At 36.5% G+C, this 14,960-nt stretch overlaps 3 protein-coding genes across 4 annotated transcripts; all 3 read left to right on the top strand.

The window, feature by feature from the left end:
* The first annotated feature begins 1,297 nt into the window (after positions 1–1,297).
* LOC125210479 (uncharacterized) lies at positions 1,298–4,605 on the top strand. Its single transcript, XM_048110030.2, has 9 exons — positions 1,298–1,620; positions 1,953–2,134; positions 2,527–2,705; positions 2,838–3,122; positions 3,201–3,259; positions 3,341–3,377; positions 3,463–3,534; positions 3,615–3,939; positions 4,064–4,605. Exons 1-9 carry the CDS (start codon positions 1,518–1,520, stop codon positions 4,472–4,474), a joined length of 1,653 nt encoding a protein of 550 aa, XP_047965987.1. The 5' UTR covers positions 1,298–1,517; the 3' UTR covers positions 4,475–4,605.
* A 1,305-nt stretch (positions 4,606–5,910) lies between these two features.
* On the top strand, positions 5,911–10,962 carry LOC125210069 (sulfhydryl oxidase 2-like). Of its 2 annotated transcripts, XM_048109650.2 has the most exons (12): positions 5,917–6,372; positions 7,710–7,734; positions 7,806–7,898; positions 8,080–8,261; positions 8,501–8,570; positions 8,670–8,738; positions 8,823–8,896; positions 8,980–9,118; positions 9,411–9,451; positions 9,826–9,972; positions 10,049–10,495; positions 10,588–10,962. In XM_048109650.2, exons 1-12 carry the CDS (start codon positions 6,122–6,124, stop codon positions 10,610–10,612), a joined length of 1,563 nt encoding a protein of 520 aa, XP_047965607.2. In that variant the 5' UTR covers positions 5,917–6,121; the 3' UTR covers positions 10,613–10,962. The 2 variants fall into 2 exon arrangements, with proteins under 2 accessions (XP_088924060.1, XP_047965607.2); XM_089067934.1 differs by lacking the exon at positions 8,980–9,118 and having other exon boundaries at positions 5,911–6,372; positions 9,762–9,972.
* A 380-nt stretch (positions 10,963–11,342) lies between these two features.
* Positions 11,343–14,799, top strand: LOC125212619 (transcription regulator). Its single transcript, XM_048112830.2, has 11 exons — positions 11,343–11,560; positions 11,989–12,065; positions 12,177–12,247; positions 12,342–12,391; positions 12,689–12,762; positions 12,840–12,902; positions 13,253–13,340; positions 13,962–14,024; positions 14,123–14,202; positions 14,290–14,361; positions 14,445–14,799. Exons 2-11 carry the CDS (start codon positions 12,034–12,036, stop codon positions 14,524–14,526), a joined length of 675 nt encoding a protein of 224 aa, XP_047968787.1. The 5' UTR covers positions 11,343–11,560; positions 11,989–12,033; the 3' UTR covers positions 14,527–14,799.
* Positions 14,800–14,960: the final 161 nt, after the last annotated feature.

Here is a 14,960-nt window from a genome sequence, read left to right as displayed (position 1 = left end):
GTTATCGTGTTCGTGTCGTTATCGTGTCAACACGATAACGACCCGACACGCACGATTTGCCACCCCTACTAGTAAAGAGTGAGATTTTAATATTCCCTCCGTTTCTTCATAGTTGAGGTGGAACTTTTCGGCACGGAGTTTTAGAAATGAATGTTGGATGTGTTAAATAAATAACTCAACTATGAAAAAACGGAGAGAGAATAAAGTATAAAGTGAAAAAAGTAGAGAGAGTAAAGTAAGAGAGAGGAAAAAGTTATCTATAAGAAAACGACTCAACTATGAAGAAACTTTTCGAAATAGTAAAATGACTCAACTATGAAAAAACGGAGGGAGTCCTAATATTGTGACATCGCAAAAAATATTCAAGAGTAGGTATTTATTCTTTTTACTAGGGGGATTGGGGCAATTGCACTATCATATACTTTCATTTAATTTATATCTACTCATATCATAAGGAAAATTAAATTAATACAACCGAATAATATTATCGAGATTAGCTGAACTGAAAAACTACTCGGTATTCTAGCAAAAGCAGCTATTCGAGATCGAATCGATTCATTGAATATTTGAATATATACATCCAGGGTTGTGTTAGTGTGCTAACTAATTTACAGTAATAACTAATAACTTTCAATATTGTGTGTTAAAATTATCAACACAAAAATATAATTATATCAATATAACATGTAAATTTAAAATGTCAACATAAAGACATAAGTTTATCAATATAAGAAGATTGATAAATTTATGTCTTTGTATTGATGTTTTTAACATACAAAATTGATATTAGTGATTAGTTATTCCTGTAACTTAGTTACTATTTGATCACACACCTATACATCCAACTCATATGCTCTCATTACCTCGTAAATATACAAATACTTATGTTTTATTACATCAATTATTTAATCTACACAGACATTTCAAGCTCTTACTTATCATTAATTTAGAGACAATTTATAATCATAAGAAATAAAAAAATTGAAAAAATCTACATATTTAAAATAAAAATTTAGTCCATGGAGTAGTAAAAGTTTGTATATTTAAATATAAAATTAAAACCTTTATTTTATACGTAACGTGTAATGAATGGTTTTGAGTGACCTAAAACAGTAATCACCACAGAATACCGATAGTTTCCTATTTCAATGGGAAAGTAAATAAAGATACCAAATTTTCGAGGAAATAACGCTTTAATAATTAATAAAAAAACTGAAGATGACATGAATCCAAAAGCAACTGTAGTGTGCAGTCTTTCATTTCATTTGTATATATATATATATATATATGAAGCTCTCTCAGAGAGAGAGTGGAAGAGAGATCTCAGATAATCAGACTAAGATTTCCTCATTTGCCATTAATCAAGAAACAGCTAAACAAGAGATAAAAAAAGAGAGAGAAGAAGAAAATCAGAGAAATTGGGCTCTTCATTTGTTTGTTATGAGAGAGAATAAGTGACTACACGAATGATATGATCTGCAGTGGCTTTATCTGCATTTCTTGCAGTGAGATTTGCTATGGGGAAGAGGGCTTCTCTCTGCTTTGCTGTTTCTCTCCTTGCTCTCTTGAACTCAAGCTTCGTGCTTTGCCACCCCAGAGATCCTTTCAAGTCCATCTTAGGTTGGTTTTTTATTCACCCCTTTGAGAATTTCACTGGGATTCTTGATTCTTTGCTTCATTTCTTGTTCTTGGTGATTTGATTAAATTGCCCGTTTTAGTTGAAAAAGATTGGATTTTGATAGGATTGTTTCTGTTATTCTTGCTGATTGTTCCCTTTTTGGGTAATCAGGTTTCTTGAAAAGGGGATGATGTAACAGATTTCTACTACTTGATTATGTAATTTAACTGTTGATTGTGATGCTACTGAATGAGCTTGTTGGTTTCTGGTTTTAGCCCTATTTAAAGATTTGATCTTTGTTTAGTATGAATCCAAGTTTTGGTTATGTGTGTAGGGGAAGAAAATATGGGGTCATGGAAGGATCAGATGTTGAGCTCTAATGGCGAAGCTCCGGGGCCGGCCAGTGATGTGAGCACGCTTGTGTTGGCAGCCAACAGGACGAAGAGGCCCGACATTCTTGCTAGGTTTCATAGATATAGAGGTGGATGGGATATTGCCAACAAACATTACTGGACTGTGAGTTCTTTCTCTGACTATTTGCTGAGTTTGTGTTGCTTGGATTTTATGTTGATGTTGATGTTGATGTCGATGATATGGTGAGATTCGTGTTATGACAATCTTTGCTTGAACTTGGTGTATGTTAATGAATTCCACATGATCTTGAAGTATGGTTAGATGTGATCTTGATAAACTTGAGACGATCATTGCTGCAAATGTCGAACCTAAAGTAACTGTCACTCTAAATAGTGTCGAACTGATATGCGTTTTGTGTCGAAATGTGAAGGTTTTTTGTTTGGTTTAACTTGTTTCTTGTCATCTAAATCTTTTATACGTTTTACGTTCGTTTGATGAGTATATTTGAGGATTTGAGTTTTAGTGTACCGTGTTTTTGATCATTGCTTCTTTAGTCCGTTGGATTTACAGGTGCTGCGGCCTTTAGTCTTGCTATTTTATGGTTCTTTTCTTTCGGTGTGGCTCTTCTGGTGCACTACTCGTGCGGATGGAAGATAAAAATCACAGGAAATGAAGCAAGCTGGTCACTCAGGATATGCCTTTTGCTTCTCATTCTCTTCACTTCTGCTGCAGCGTAATAGTCTCAACTCGCTCCTTCATTTGTTGATCAGCTTTCGATTTCCATTAGCTATCAATGTTTTTCTCTAACAACTTGGATAAAATGGTTGGTTCCTTGGCTCACTCGATCTACATTCTCTCTCACCAGCATTGGGTGCATTCTGCTTTCAGTGGGGCAAGTCGACTTTCATGGGGAAGCAATGGATACTCTGAATTACGTCGTGAATCAATCAGAGTTCACAGTAGACACGCTTAGAAACGTCACAGAATACTTATCACTAGCGAAAACCGTCAACGTGGCCCAGATTTTCCTTCCATCAGACATCGGGAATGACATTGATCAGTTAAATGTACAACTGAACTCTGCAGCAGACACATTGGAGCTGAAGACTAACGAAAACTCAAGCAAAATACGCATAGTCTTCAGCAAAGTGTATGTTTTCTCCTACAATAGTAACAAATTTTGCTGCATTTGCATACTTGAGTACTGATTCGCCTTTTGATTTCGTAGGAAGTCTGCACTGATCACCATTGCTGCAGTGATGCTCGTCGTATCACTTTTAGGCCTCGGTATGTATTGGTGGAACCGAACATTTTTGTGCGACTTCTTGCCTTCATAATCTTGCTAACCTCAAAATTCGTGTGTTGCAGCGTTGTCTATCTTCGGCCATCAGCATGTGATACATATGTGAGCCTCGTATCTTCTTCTTGTTCTTCGTCTTCTTCTTCATTCTGCAGTTGATGATCATTTTGTTACAACTATAATTGTGCAGATTCATTATCAGTGGATGGCTACTTGTTGCTGTTACATTCATCCTTTGCGGGGTTTTCATTATTCTCGATAAGTAAGAACGAACACTTATCTCGTTTTCCTCTCTTCGTTGCATAGCTACCATCGCCCTAAATCTGCTTCTATGCTCTTCAGCGCGATTGCTGACACGTGTTTGGCAATGGGAGAGTGGGTCGAGAATCCTCACGCAGAAACAGCCCTCAGCAACATCTTGCCTTGCGTCGACCAGAGGACTACGAATCAAACCCTTTACAAGAGCAAGCAAGTTATCAATGATATCTCAAATATGGTTAATGGCTTCGTGGGCTCGGTTGCCAACTCGAACCCTCCTCCCCAGGCTGGTTCGAGTTACTACAACCAATCCGGCCCGGTCATACCGCCTCTCTGCTACCCCTACGACGCCCAGCTGCAGGAACGGATATGTTCGGACGGGGAACTCTCCATGGAAAATGCTTCCACGGTAATTATTATCCCGAGTCACGATTTTCGGGAAATCTAAGATTTTTCGTCGGTTTTCAAAAGAGGATCAGTAATGGTTCCCCTACTACAGGTCATTTAATTACACTGCTTTTCTATGTTTGTAGGTGTGGCAGACTTATACGTGCAACGTATCCTCGTTCGGCCTCTGCACCAGCGTCGGGAGGCTGACTCCGGCCATGTACACGGAGCTATTGACCGCATTGAACGTGAGCTACGCCCTCGAGCATTATGCTCCGGTGCTGCTGAATCTCCAAAATTGCAACTTCGTGCGGGACACCTTCCGCAACATTACCTCGAGCTACTGCCCCCCTCTCGACCGCTACCTCCGCGTCGTGAACGCCGGGCTAGGGCTGATCTCGGTCGGCGTGATGCTCAGCCTCGCCCTGTGGATACTCTATGCGAACCGCCCCCAAAGGGTGGAGGTGTTTGCAAAGCTCTCTTCGCGGATACGCCGCGGCTGTGGAAGCGGGGATGGCGTACTTTCCGCCGGAGCGACGCCGCGGCATGGAGCTTAGGGTTGGGATCTGTAGAAACTAGTCTTGTTTTAGGCCGAATTTGGAATGGGGCGAAGCACCATTTCAGGTTACGTGCTGATAGATGTTGTATCACTCTCACTATCATATCATATCTTATTAGTTCAAGCAAATCATTATTCTCCATCCATTTCATAAAAATAAATTAATATACTCTATTCATTTCATAAAAATAGACACTTTTATAATAATATGAGTTTTAATAGTACTTCACAATTGGGAAAGGAGGAATGATACGAGAATGAGATCCAATTGAAAAAAATGTTTAAGTGGCATATTTCGTTTACAAATAATTGAATTATACCAAAGTTCGTGGTTTCAAGAATCATAAAACACATTTCATAAAAATAGACACTTTTATAATAATATGAGTTTTAATAGTACTTCACAATTGGGAAAGGAGGAATGATACGAGAATGAGATCCAATTGAAAAAAATGTTTAAGTGGCATATTTCGTTTACAAATAATTGAATTATACCAAAGTTCGTGGTTTCAAGAATCATAAAACACATTTCATAAAAATAGACACTTTTATAATAATATGAGTTTTAATAGTACTTCACAATTGGGAAAGGAGGAATGATACGAGAATGAGATCCAATTGAAAAAAATGTTTAAGTGGCATATTTCGTTTACAAATAATTGAATTATACCAAAGTTCGTGGTTTCAAGAATCATAAAACACATTTCATAAAAATAGACACTTTTATAATAATATGAGTTTTAATAGTACTTCACAATTGGGAAAGGAGTAATGATACGAGAATGAGATCCAATTGAAAAAAATGTTTAAGTGGCATATTTCGTTTACAAATAATTGAATTATACCAAAGTTCGTGGTTTCAAGAATCAAACGTGTTTTAAGACAAATATCAAAATTATGATATGATTAACTAATTTTAAAAGAGTAAAGGTCAATTTAGGTCCTAGACATATGAAAAAAATATGAATTTAGTCCAAAACATCAACTTTTTGAAAAATAGGTCCATAACATACGAAAATGTGATAAAATAGTCACTTTTTTCACGGTTCCGTTAAAAAACTAACAGTCAACTCTAATTGCACAGTGACATGACCGTTAGTTTTTTTACGGAACCGTAAAAAAATGATCACTTCGACAAAGATTTCATTTGTTATGGACCTATTTTCAAAAAGTAAATGTTTTGGATCAAATTCGTATTTTGATCATATATTTAGATCCAAAATTGACCTTTTCTCATTTTAAAAAGTAATCAAATTAACGAATTTGATTAAGCTTTATATATTCTTTTTTCAAAAATATTGGTCGCACGCGTACAGATCTTTAATTAAGACTATTAAATAAAAAAAGTTTGCTAAGTACTATCCCATTATTAATAACGTGAAATAATGATTTCAATTACATTAATTGGACGTACAACGATTAAAGCGCAGGGTGCCACAAAAAGCTTGATAAGGTGTACCAATGGACTGATGAAATGCCTCTCTGAAGTTTGAAGTCTCAAATTTTCAACTTTTCGCCGTCGCCGTGCCATCGCCAAAGCGGCGATCGAAACGGCACCGTAGCGCCTCCAATCGCGCGAATCTCTGCGAAATATCTAAACACATAGTGTTATTTTTTTGTATCTATAGACATCGGCGTTAATTCCATGTCTTCAGTAGCCATCATCACTCTGTTAATCCAAACGCTGTTTTTATATACCGACGGAGCTTTGCCGGCGGCGGTGGCGGTATCGGATTCAGCGCCGTTTGCAGCTGGATCTCGTTCCCTGCTGCGATCTATCAAAAGCGGTAAATCTGAAAAACCTGATTACGCTGTGGAATTGAATGCCACGAACTTCGATTCCGTGCTCAGTGAAACCCCCGCTACTCATGCTATTGTGGAATTTTTCGCTCACTGGTTCGTTTGCTCAATTCGTTTTATTTTCTACAAGTTTCGGTCTTCCTTTTCATCTATTTAAATTTCGCCGAAATATGATTTTTGAAGTGTGTCGATTTTCTGTTGGTTTATATTGGAGTTGACTGTTAAAGCGGATGATTGCGAGATGTGATTTGTGGAGGGAAATAAATTTATTTTTGAAGTGGCACTACACTGAACTGAAAGAGTTTTGAAGGTTTATGTGGAGATAAAAATGTTAGTTTTCCAGCTAAATAGTTCATGACAAGGTTGGATCACATGAATTAATGATTATAAATACAACTAAGAAACCAGGGAATGCCGGATTCATGGATATAGCTAGAAATTCTGCCATCATATGCTTAACATACCTGAAAAGATTCAATTTGCTTTCCTTGGATTTACATTATACTCCCTCCGTCCTCAACAATAGACAAACTTGTTAATGACAAGGGTTTTAATGTGCAATTAGTAAAGTAAGAAAAAGGAGAAAAGGTAGTGGAAATAGTGTTAGTCGATTGTGGGGTCCACATTATTAGTGGTGTGTAGTTGGTTAAAAACTTTCCATATTTAGACTTGGTCTAATTTTGGGGGACGGTCCAAAATGGTAAAGCTAGTCTATTGTTTGAGGACGAAGGTAGTAATAACTATGCATACGAAACTGTTTTAGGAATTTGGGTTTTGCTCAGTTATCAGTAGGAAGTAAGCTTAGTTCGCAGTTGATAGAATGCTATTTTTGTATGGATTACGGGGTCGTCTCATTTATAGTGCTTCCAGGTGATCTAATGCTTCCTGTGATAATTAAGTTCCAGTTATTCTGAAAACTCTATTTCCAAGCTGCTACTAAATTAAGAAAACAGTACTGGCAGTTTTTCAGAAAGTATTTTAGTATGGAAAGTGGAGTTTATGCCTCATTTAATGTAATATATTCTCCTAGTTTCTTGAAAAGCCTGTTTACAAGTTGCGAAAGAGGCATTTAAAAGTTTAGTATGGAAGTCTAGTTTTTGCTGTATTTGTCTGATGGAGCTTGTAATATTCATCAATGTGTTAAGTTTGTAAGAAAGAAAAACACATATGGCTGCCGTCCTTGTTCTTCTATTTGTGAAGCTCTGCTTTACAGAGAATAATGGTTGCCAAAATTTGAATTCATGAAATCAGAAATTCCTACGGTGAATAATAAAGAAGGATGGTGTGTTTATTTTGTTGCTTTGAACACATGTATCTGCTGATGGTGTGTACGATACAAGTTTATGTAGATGTTCATTTAAATCACAGACATTGGGAATAAGAGTTGCATAAGTTTACACTCATAATGTACTTACTACCTATCTATTTTGCAGGTGCCCAGCTTGTAGAAATTACAAGGTATGTTGGGTTTTGAATTTATTGTTCTTTCGAATGCCAATAGTGGTTGGTGACATTTAGAATTTGTGCAGCCCCAGTATGAGAAGGTTGCAAAGATTTTTAATGGAGCAGATGCTGCCCATCCAGGAATCATATTGATGACCAGAGTAGATTGTGCCCTAAAGGTTCTAATGCGATGCTTCTCTATGTTTTTGTGAAATTAAGGGCGCTAATGTTTTTGAAACAGATGAGGGATAAAGATAGGTTTAACTTGTGATTTTGTTTGGTTGATAACATTCATGTTGAGCAGATATTTGTCATTATATGTTCTTGATTGTTCTCCAACTTACTTGCTTGGCAGTACAGATAAACACTAATCTTTGTGATAAGTTCTCTGTTGGGCACTACCCTACACTTCTGTGGGGGCCACCTTCTAAGTTTGTGCATGGAAGTTTTGACCCAAACCAAGGAAAAGGTGAAATTCTCTCTATTGATGACGGGCGAACAGCTGAGCGCCTGCTAAATTGGATTAATAAGCAATTGAGCAGGTACAAAACCTATCTTCATGTTGGCAAGTAACTTCGTTGAATCAAGTTGTACCCATGAATTTTTTAATGCGAGTACTGGTGTCTGAACCTTTGGAGCCTAAATTGGTGGGGTAGTTAAACAATCCAGAATCTGATTCCTTTTCACTGCTATAAGACTTGTATGAACTTTCCTGTACTTGACAATAAGTGATTTTATTTGAGCCTAATATATGTTTGGATCTTTATTTTTACATTTACAGCTCATATCTCTTGGATGACCAGAAATTTGAGAATGATCAACTTCAGAAAAATTCTTCCGATATTGGACAGGTGCTTTTACAACCCCTCCTAAATGCTTAACTAAATTGATAAAAATTATTCTCCAACTTTTTGTTTGTTTTTGACTTACTCTTATGTTTCTTTGGAGAGATTGCACAAGCTATTTATGATATTGAGGAGGCAACATCCACTGCTTTTGACATCATATTAGACCATAAAGTGAGCGCATATGGCGTGCATTTATTATTTTATCATATTATTTTTGCTTTTTACTGCTAGTATTTAACAAAAATGATCTATTAGATGATCAAATCAGAGACTCAATTTGCGCTTGTGAAGTTCCTCCAACTTTTGGTGGTCCATCACCCATCTAGAAGGTCAGCATCTATTCGTTTGTTTTCGTATGCTTTTGTTGATGACGTGCTTCTGTTTTTAACATGGTTTTGGATATTCTTGTTAGATGTCGGAAGGGAACTGCAGAAATACTTGTTGATTTTGATAACATTTCAGTCGACAAGAAAGAAACAGAAAGTATTTTTGGGGTGGGAGAACCCAGGCATTATGACATTTGTGGAAAAGGTGTACCTCGTGGGTACTGGGTAGGTTTTGTTTAAACTTAATAATTTGTTTTTCATTAGCTATTATGGTAATTATCTGGCCTTAAAGCTGACCATAGATTTTCAACATTTTCACCCCTGCTTTAAAGTGATGATGGCATAATTTTTTTAAAGCTGACCATAGATTTTTAATATGCATATGAAGGATGGCATATTATGAGATATTAGTACAGAACTCTGTTTAGTTCTCTGTAAAACATAAAATTCCTTGTCATCTTTTCATGTGATATCCACATTTAGTAATTTTCTGAATATGGCAATTTTTTCTCTGTAGATGTTTTGTCGGGGAAGCACGAATGAGACCAGAGGTTTTAGGTATGCACATTTGTCATCTATTTCTATTGTGTATACAGCAAATTGTATATCCATGTATTTAAGATCCCAATAGTGGTACCGGTATTTCTACATTATTTGATGACTGGAGATGGTGACAAATCTATCGTTTCAACTGCTAAATATGACCGGAAGAGAGATTAATAAGCTGCAACACATCGAGCAACTGGATGTTAACTACATTCTTTAATTTATTGGGCCATATTTGGTCAAAAAAGTTAAAATCTTTAATCCACTTTTTATACAGCATCATACGTATGATAATATACAAATTCTTTGTTTTTTGTTGCAGTTGTGGTTTGTGGGTTCAGCATCGAACGTATGATAATATACAAATTCTTTGTTTTTTGTTGCAGTTGTGGTTTGTGGGTTCTGTTGCATTCACTCTCTGTAAGAGTTGATGATGGAGAAAGCGAGTTGGCATTCTCTACCATTTGTGATTTCATACATAATTTCTTCGTCTGTGAGGAGTGTAGGCAACATTTTTACAGCATGTGTTCAAGGTAATCTAATGTGCTTACCTTACAATCAATTTTCTTCTTTTAAAATGTCAGCTAAACGAAAGTATCAAATCTGTAGTGTTTCTAGCCCTTTCAAGAAGTCCCGTGATTTCGCCCTCTGGCTATGGAGCGCACACAACAAAGTTAACGAGCGACTCATGAAGGAAGAACCCTCTCTTGGAACCAATGATCCTGAATTTCCAAAAATCGTATGGCCTCCAAGACAGCTCTGCCCGTCTTGCTATGCGATTACAACTGGAAAAGACAGCAATGAAATCGAGTGGGATCACGACAAGGTGTACACGTTTTTGAAGGACTATTATGGGAAGGAACTTGTAACTTTGTACAAGAAAAAGGAACTTCTTGCACAGAGGCGGTCAGCTTGGTTGACAGCCGAGGATTTGACAGCTTTGACCTCAGCGAACGCCCTTGTTGTTCCTCTCGGAGCTGCACTGGCCATCGCTGTCGCCAGCTGTGCATTCGGAGCACTCGCCTGTTACTGGCGCCAACATCAGAAGAGCCGGAAGTATAAACACCCACGCTCTTTAAAGAATAGTACTACTACATAACTATGGGGAGTTTGTTGTTCTCACCTATTCTTTTACACAACTGTTTCAGGCCGCCAAGAAAAAGCTGGAACTGATACACCTAACTGAGTCTATACATCGATGAGAAAAAGCTGGAACTGATACACCGATGGGAAACAGATACAGTTTATACATGATTATCGAGGCGCCCCGATGAAGAGAGAGAGCTTGCCTTTCTTCCCAGGCTGTGGAGTGTACAGATTTTGCTTTTATGGATAAAGAGATTTGTAGGGAAAGATTACATACTGCCTTTATGTTTAAGCGTTATTGCAAAGAATGTTTCATTGTTTATGTAATAGTGTATACTATTGTGGTAGTTATTGATGTTTCAGACAATTTTTGTAACAATTTTCATTTGCGTGACATATATGTTTCGAAAATAGAAATCAATACTCCATTCGTGCTACTCAAATTTATTTAATTTTAAACATCAATTTATTAAATCTATGCCAAAAAATGCATCAACTAACATTATTCTTTTTTCATTTAATTTTAATCATCAATTTTATTAAATCTATGCCAAAAAATTGTATCAAATAGTATGGACAAATAACGTGTAAAATATTACTAATAAAATACTCCATCCGTTTGGTAGTAGATAATAACAAAGACAAAATAATATTTTTGTATGATAAGAAATGTGTAAATTCGATTGGAAAAGAGAAATTATATTTGATGACAATATTTTTTTAATAGCTATTAATATTAATTTATGTAATTTGACAAGCAAGATGACATAATAATATTTTTATACCAGCAACAATATTAATCCAACTACCAAAATAAACCAACCTCATCCAAAACCGAAACAACCTCATCCAAAACACTCAAAATTACAGACACATTTTTTTTCAAACACATTTCCATCGAATCAAATCGGGAATTCCGCATATTCCATCTTTGGATTCCTCCGCCAAGAGATATCGGTTGCATCTGCAAATTCACACCAGTTTCTCTTAAAGCAGCTAGTATATCTTCAATTTCTGGCGTTTTCGTCGAATCAGGTGTGCTTCTGCTTCCTTCTGTTTAATTTGTTGGATTCAGCTTAGCTGATATTTGATCTGTATATATTTGTAGATCTGCTTGAATTACAACTTATTTTAGGCGATTTTCCTTCAATCTCATTTGAGTCCGTTGAATTTGTCCGGTTAGGAGCTGTTTCATTTGCCTGTGTTACTTTTGGCTGAGAATTTGACTCGAGTTCTACATTTCCGCGCCGTAATATAGTTTAGGGGAAAATGAATTTGCTTCCTAACACGAGAAATGATAAGATTTGAGCTATTGGATAATCAATCAGACACATTGGTTGCTAAATTAGTTTGGTATTTGATGTTAATGAGAAGTTTAAATTGATACTGTAGCGATTCAAATGTCACTTTGCTTATATTTTAGGATAATCAACTGGTTTTTATGCTATATTATCTCTGTGCAGACATTGAGATTGTGATTGAAGCCTGGATTTTGATCGAAATACATCATGAAGTACATGGAATACACTCCTCTTGACAAGTATGCTTTTAATTTTGTATTGAAATATTTTTCCCATGTCTGTTTGTGACACACAAAGTTGGTTCCATCAGTGAATTTGTCAGCTAATCAGTTTGAATTTTTTGCTTCCAGAATTAATGATTTCTTGAGTCATGTAACTCTTGGACAACGAACAATTGAAGGATGCTTGGAAGCTTACTCATGTAAGTGTGATAAGTGATAACCAATATGAGAGTAAACACTAAGTTCTGTTGGTGGTAAAGATAATGTGAGATTTCTTGGATGTTTTATTTCTAGGCAAACATACCGGAACAGATAAGAAGCTCTCTCTCAGCTTGGAGAATGAGGCGAGTGCAATTTATGTAGTTGAATATAGTTTTAGTTGTTAAATTTTTCCTTCACGGATCTTTTCCTATTTTCTTCTCGGTAATGTCTGATTTATACTAGTTCTGACAAATTATCTTTTACTATCTGATACGTTTGTTCTCTGCAATGATGGCTTTGTGTCTCTATTTCATATCTTGCAAACTTTAGTCTTTACTCATTATTCAGTAGCCTATTCAACCTGAATCGTATGTCTTATCTCACAACATTCTGAAATCGACTGGTCTTAATAATAACACCTCGTTATTTTTCAAATCCAGATTCTTGATCATCTTGGAAAGTCTTTGGACACCGACTCTTCTTCACCTGATGAATATCTTCTTAGTAGATCTAGGTTGGCAAATCAATCTCAAAAGCCTGTTGGTTTTTATTTATTTTATGTAGTTGACTCACACCTTGTGAACCTGGCAGCCGGAAGACATTGATTTATCTTCTTCTTATTCTTCATCATATGTATCCTGACTTCGCTTTCAGGTAACTCTGTATCTTACGCTTGATAATATTTTTGTTATTGCTGTGTGATCAACAAGGAGGATTATGGGTAATGCCACTGTCAGCTTTCTTTGCGACGTGGCATCCCGCTATATAATCCTTCTTAACGGCTTTGGGAGTGTTGTCAGAAGGTTTGACAGACAGTTTAAATTACTGTTGCTCATAAGGAGCTGAGAGTTCAAGTCTCTCCATTTCCCAACACTAATTGTCAGTTATATGTTACCCGATCGCCTCTTAGTTTGCATCATCCAAATCTGATCTGTTCCGCTTCAAAATATGTGTTTTGGTATTTATTTTTTATGCTACAATCTGCAAAAATTTTGGTTCAACAGTGCAGCCAGAGTTCACGAATTTTTCACTGAAGAAAGCTGGGACAGTTTTAAGCAGATATTTGATGTTTACATGCTCGAAGCTTCAAAGGTATCTCCACAAAATCTGTGAATAATCACACATTGTAGTGATGTGTTCACAACCTCCAAAAAATGATTATCTCAAAACATACATGCATTTATAATGTTGTATGGTGTGCCTATAATTCTGTGCATCCAATATCACCCATCAAAAACTGAATTTTGGTCAAATCTACTGAGAGTATTATTTCGTCTGTGATAGCTAGCTCTTGGTTGTTACTTTATACATCTGGCACGAGAACCACCCCATTGTAACCTATAATAATATCGTGAGACTGAGAAGCACGTTCCTGAGATTGTTAGATAGTTTAAAACACCATCCAAAGTATATCAACTGCTGGATAAATCTTAGACTTGCTATGTTGAAATTGTAGTTTGATACTCTCAAGACCATCTCTCCGTCTTGATGATTTAGCTGGGCAATTTATGTGTTAGCAAATTCAGTTTGTCAATTTCGTTTGAAGGATTGTATTTCCACATGGAACTCTCGATTAAATGGTTAATTGATCGGTTTAACTGTGGACTCCTCCCTAGCAAGTCATGGATTCAAAGCTCCTCAATTTTTTGGGTTTTCTTTGCTTCTCTTGTAATACCACGTGTATGCTCAGTTTCGAGTCCACGATCTATGTAGGAGTGGTCTGAGGAGAACGAAGGAGATTCATTGCTTGCGACCTTACACAAGGCTTTAGATGAGGTATCCTCAACCGTACCAACGAAAAACCCAAATAATACAACTTGCCAAGGATAAGAGCTTCAAAATCGAGCAACTCATCTACGTTATTGTTGTTTCAGGTCGTAAAAGTGTCAGAATGTGAAATCTACAGCTACAACCCCGATTCTGATGCAGATCCATTCCTGGAGAAAGGAGCCATGTAAGCCTTACTACATCTAAAATAACAGCTCCTTTTTCTTCAGTCGATGTGTAACTTTTTTCCATCTTTCAACCTTGTACCTTCCAGATGGTCATACCATTTCTTCTTCTACAATAGAAAGCTCAAGCGTGTTGTAAGCTTTCGTTTCAGCTGTTTAAGGTAATTTATTCATCCATCCATCACTCAGCAGAACTATTATGTTATACAGCCCACCCAGCCTAATCAACCGGTATCCTTGGCAGCTCCTTGGTTAGTGAAGGCTTTCATCTTGATGAGCCGATTCTAGAGGAAGACGGAGAAATATTTGATGACATGGACATATGATGAAGCAATCTCTATAATCATGTTGACTGTATAAATCTTGGAAAAAATCTTGTATCAAAATCAAAACTGTTGATGTGTATGTAGGCTGGGCAGTATGTAGGGTGTGTATTCTTTTGTTTCTAGTAGTGCTTTACGCCGTTTCTCATATGTGAATACCGGTTGCACTGTAAGAGGATGCAGATGCCCCACTGCTTCCTGTATCTTGTTTGTAACTTGCAGATTGTTGCTTGTTGTCATATAAATCCCAATATATGCCCTTTTGTTGTTGCTTAATGTGCATTTTGCTAAATTTTGATACAATGTAGTACTTGTTAATTACCCATGATCAGAAACAAACAATTAAAGTATTTGGCAAATGCATACTGATTACAAAACATAACTACACACTCTTAAATGTTTAAAACAGGATATGTTGTTATGGAAACTTATTCAAA

The sequence above is a fragment of the Salvia hispanica genome, chromosome 3, assembly GCF_029641045.1.
Source record: "Salvia hispanica isolate PSC_SH4W2 chromosome 3, Shi_PSC_v1, whole genome shotgun sequence".
Lineage (NCBI taxonomy): Eukaryota > Viridiplantae > Streptophyta > Magnoliopsida > Lamiales > Lamiaceae > Salvia > Salvia hispanica.
The sequence above is the reverse complement of the archived record's forward strand: the minus strand, read 5'-3'. Positions and strand labels throughout refer to the sequence as shown.